This window comes from Trachurus japonicus, chromosome 13, assembly GCF_045865225.1.
Source record: "Trachurus japonicus isolate A0001 chromosome 13, Traja_1.0".
NCBI classification, from domain to species: Eukaryota; Metazoa; Chordata; class Actinopteri; order Carangiformes; family Carangidae; genus Trachurus; species Trachurus japonicus.
In genome coordinates, this window is record NC_140919.1 from 1,987,970 (window position 1) to 1,990,816 (window position 2,847).

The 2,847-nt window shown below is 48.4% G+C and overlaps 1 protein-coding gene across 1 annotated transcript; it reads left to right on the plus strand.

The window, feature by feature from the left end:
- Nucleotides 1-446: 446 nt before the first annotated feature.
- Nucleotides 447-2,570, plus strand: LOC146975234 (NLR family CARD domain-containing protein 3-like). Its single transcript, XM_085794673.1, has 2 exons — nucleotides 447-2,278; nucleotides 2,393-2,570. Exons 1-2 carry the CDS (start codon nucleotides 447-449, stop codon nucleotides 2,568-2,570), a joined length of 2,010 nt encoding a protein of 669 aa, XP_085650799.1.
- Nucleotides 2,571-2,847: the final 277 nt, after the last annotated feature.

Consider the following 2,847-nt stretch of genomic DNA (forward strand, 5'->3'; position numbering starts at 1 on the left):
ACACCAGTGGATTGTCAGTCTGTCCAACATGGATCTGATGTTTGGCTCCATGGTTTTAGTTTGATGCTGTCACTCATAGAGTTTCTGTTCCAGCTGCTGGAGGAGAACATGGTCACTTTTGTCAAGAACGAGCTGAAGAAGATCCACAAGGCTCTGAGTCCAGATTACCCAGAATGCTCAGGGAGTCAGAGGGAGGATGAGGAGGTGTTGGACGGTGAGGATGAAGAGCAGAGGAGGAGCAGCAGAGAGGCATTAGTGAAGATCACAGTGAACTTCCTGAGCAGGATGAAGCAGGAGGAGCTGGCTGAGCGTCTGCAGAGCAGTAAGAGGATTTCTCTAAAGATTCAACATGATGGACAAATGAGATGTTCACCGACATCAACACATGGAGGGAAACATGTTCATATAGTCGCTATTTAGAGGAATTAAAATGTTATATTTTCATTATGAATTTTACTGTTTTTGTTTATTCAGGAACTCCTGGTCCAGAGTGTGGACGTAAACTCAAATCTGTCCTGAAGGAGAAGTTCCAGTGTGTGTTTGAGGGGATCTCTCAAGCAGGAAACCCAACCCTTCTGAACCAGATCTACACAGAGCTCTACATCACAGAGGGAAGGGCTGGAGGGGTCAATGATGAACATGAGGTCAGACAGATTGAAACAGCATCCAGGAAAGCAGACAGACCAGAAACAACCATCAGACAAGAAGACATCTTTAAAGCCCCACCTGGAAGAGACGGACCAATCAGAAGAGTGATGACAAAGGGAGTGGCTGGCATTGGGAAAACAGTCTTAACACAGAAGTTCACTCTGGACTGGGCTGAAGACAAAACCAACCAGGACATACACTTCACATTTCCCTTCACCTTCAGAGAGCTGAATGTGCTGACAGAGAAAAAGTTGAGCTTGGTGGAACTTGTTCATCACTTCTTCTCTGAAACCAAAGAAGCAGGAATCTGCAGGTTTGATCAGTTCCAGGTCGTCTTCATCTTTGACGGTCTGGACGAGTGTCGACTTCCTCTGGACTTCCACAACACTGAGATCCTGACTGATGTGACAGAGTCCACCTCAGTCAACGTGCTGCTGACCAACCTCATCAGGGGGAACCTGCTTCCCTCTGCTCGCCTCTGGATAACCACACGACCTGCAGCAGCCAATCAGATCCCTCCTCAGTGTGTCGACATGGTGACAGAGGTCAGAGGGTTCACTGACCCACAGAAGGAGGAGTACTTCAGGAAGAGGTTCAGAGATAAGGAGCAGGCCAGAAAGATCATCTCCCACATCAAGACATCACGAAGCCTCCACATCATGTGCCACATCCCAGTCTTCTGCTGGATCACTGCTACAGTTCTGGAGGAGCTGTTGGAGACCAGAGAGGGAGGAGAGCTGCCCAAGACCCTGACTGAGATGTACATTCACTTCCTGGTGGTTCATGTAAAACTGAAGAAGGTCAAGTATGATGGAGGAGCTGAGACAGATCCACACTGGAGTCCAGAGAGCAGGAAGATGATTGAGTCTCTGGGAAAACTGGCTTTTGAGCAGCTGCAGAAAGGAAACCTGATCTTCTATGAATCAGACCTGACAGAGTGTGGCATCGATATCAGAGCAGCCTCAGTTTACTCAGGAGTGTTCACACAGATCTTTAAAGAGGAGAGAGGCCTGTACCAGGACAAGGTGTTCTGCTTCGTCCATCTGAGTGTTCAGGAGTTTCTGGCTGCTCTTCATGTCCATCTGACCTTCATCAACTCTGGACTCAACCTGATGTCACAACAACAAACAACCTCCAAGAAGACTGAAGCAACAGGAGTCAAATCTGCAGAGACAAACTTCTACCAGGGCGCTGTGGACGAGGCCTTACAGAGTCCAAATGGACACCTGGACTTGTTCCTCCGCTTCCTCCTGGGTCTTTCACTGGAGACCAATCAGAATCTCCTACGAGGTCTGATGACACTGACAGGAAGTGACTCACGGTCCAATCAGGAAACAGTTCAGTACATCAAGAAGAAGATTGAAGAGACTCCCTCTGCAGAGAAAAGCATCAACCTGTTCCACTGTCTGAATGAACTGAATGATCGTTCTCTAGTAGAGCAGATCCAACAGTCCCTGAGATCAGGACGTCTCTCCACAGATGAACTGTCTCCTGCTCAATGGTCGGCTCTGGTCTTCATCTTACTGTCATCAGAAGAAGATCTGGACGAGTTTGACCTGAAGAAATACTCTGCTTCAGAGGAGGCTCTTCTGAGGCTGCTGCCAGTGGTCAAAGCCTCTAACAAAGCTCTGTAAGTGTAGAGATAGTTGGATGTATTCATCATTATATAAAAACACTTTTGTTTTTGCAACAGGTCAGATAATAAACTAATTTCTTCTTTAATTCCTCATGATCATCTCTTCAGACTGAGCGGCTGTAACCTCTCAGAGAGAAGCTGTGAAGCTCTGTCCTCAGTCCTCAGCTCCCAGTCCTCTAGTCTGAGACACCTGGACCTGAACACCAACAACCTGCAGGACTCAGGAGTGAAGCTGCTGTCTGGTGGACTGGAGAGTCCACACTGTAGACTGGAGACTCTCAGGTGAGGATCCATCCAGCTGTTTATCTGATGCCACTTGAACACAGCAGCAGGTGTTGACAGAGGGTTCCTGTGTGTTGTTGTGTGTGTTCAGTCTGTCAGGATGTCTGGTCACAGAGGAAGGCTGTGCTTCTCTGGCCTCAGCTCTGAGCTCCAACCCCTCCCATCTGAGAGAGCTGGACCTGAGCTACAATCATCCAGGAGCCTCAGGAGTGGAGCTGCTGTCTGCTGGACTGGAGGATCCAGATTGGAGACTGGAGACTCTCAGGTATGGAGAGGCTGTT

What these genes read in the sequence shown, in the direction of transcription:
- LOC146975234 (XM_085794673.1), top strand. Translation starts at nt 447, where the DNA reads ATGAATTTTACTGTTTTTGTTTATTCAGGAACTCCTGGTCCAGAGTGT. An exon ending in AAAGCCTCTAACAAAGCTCT is followed by an intron (nt 2,279 to 2,392) that starts GTAAGTGTAGAG and finishes TCATCTCTTCAG; the next exon opens with ACTGAGCGGCTGTAACCTCT.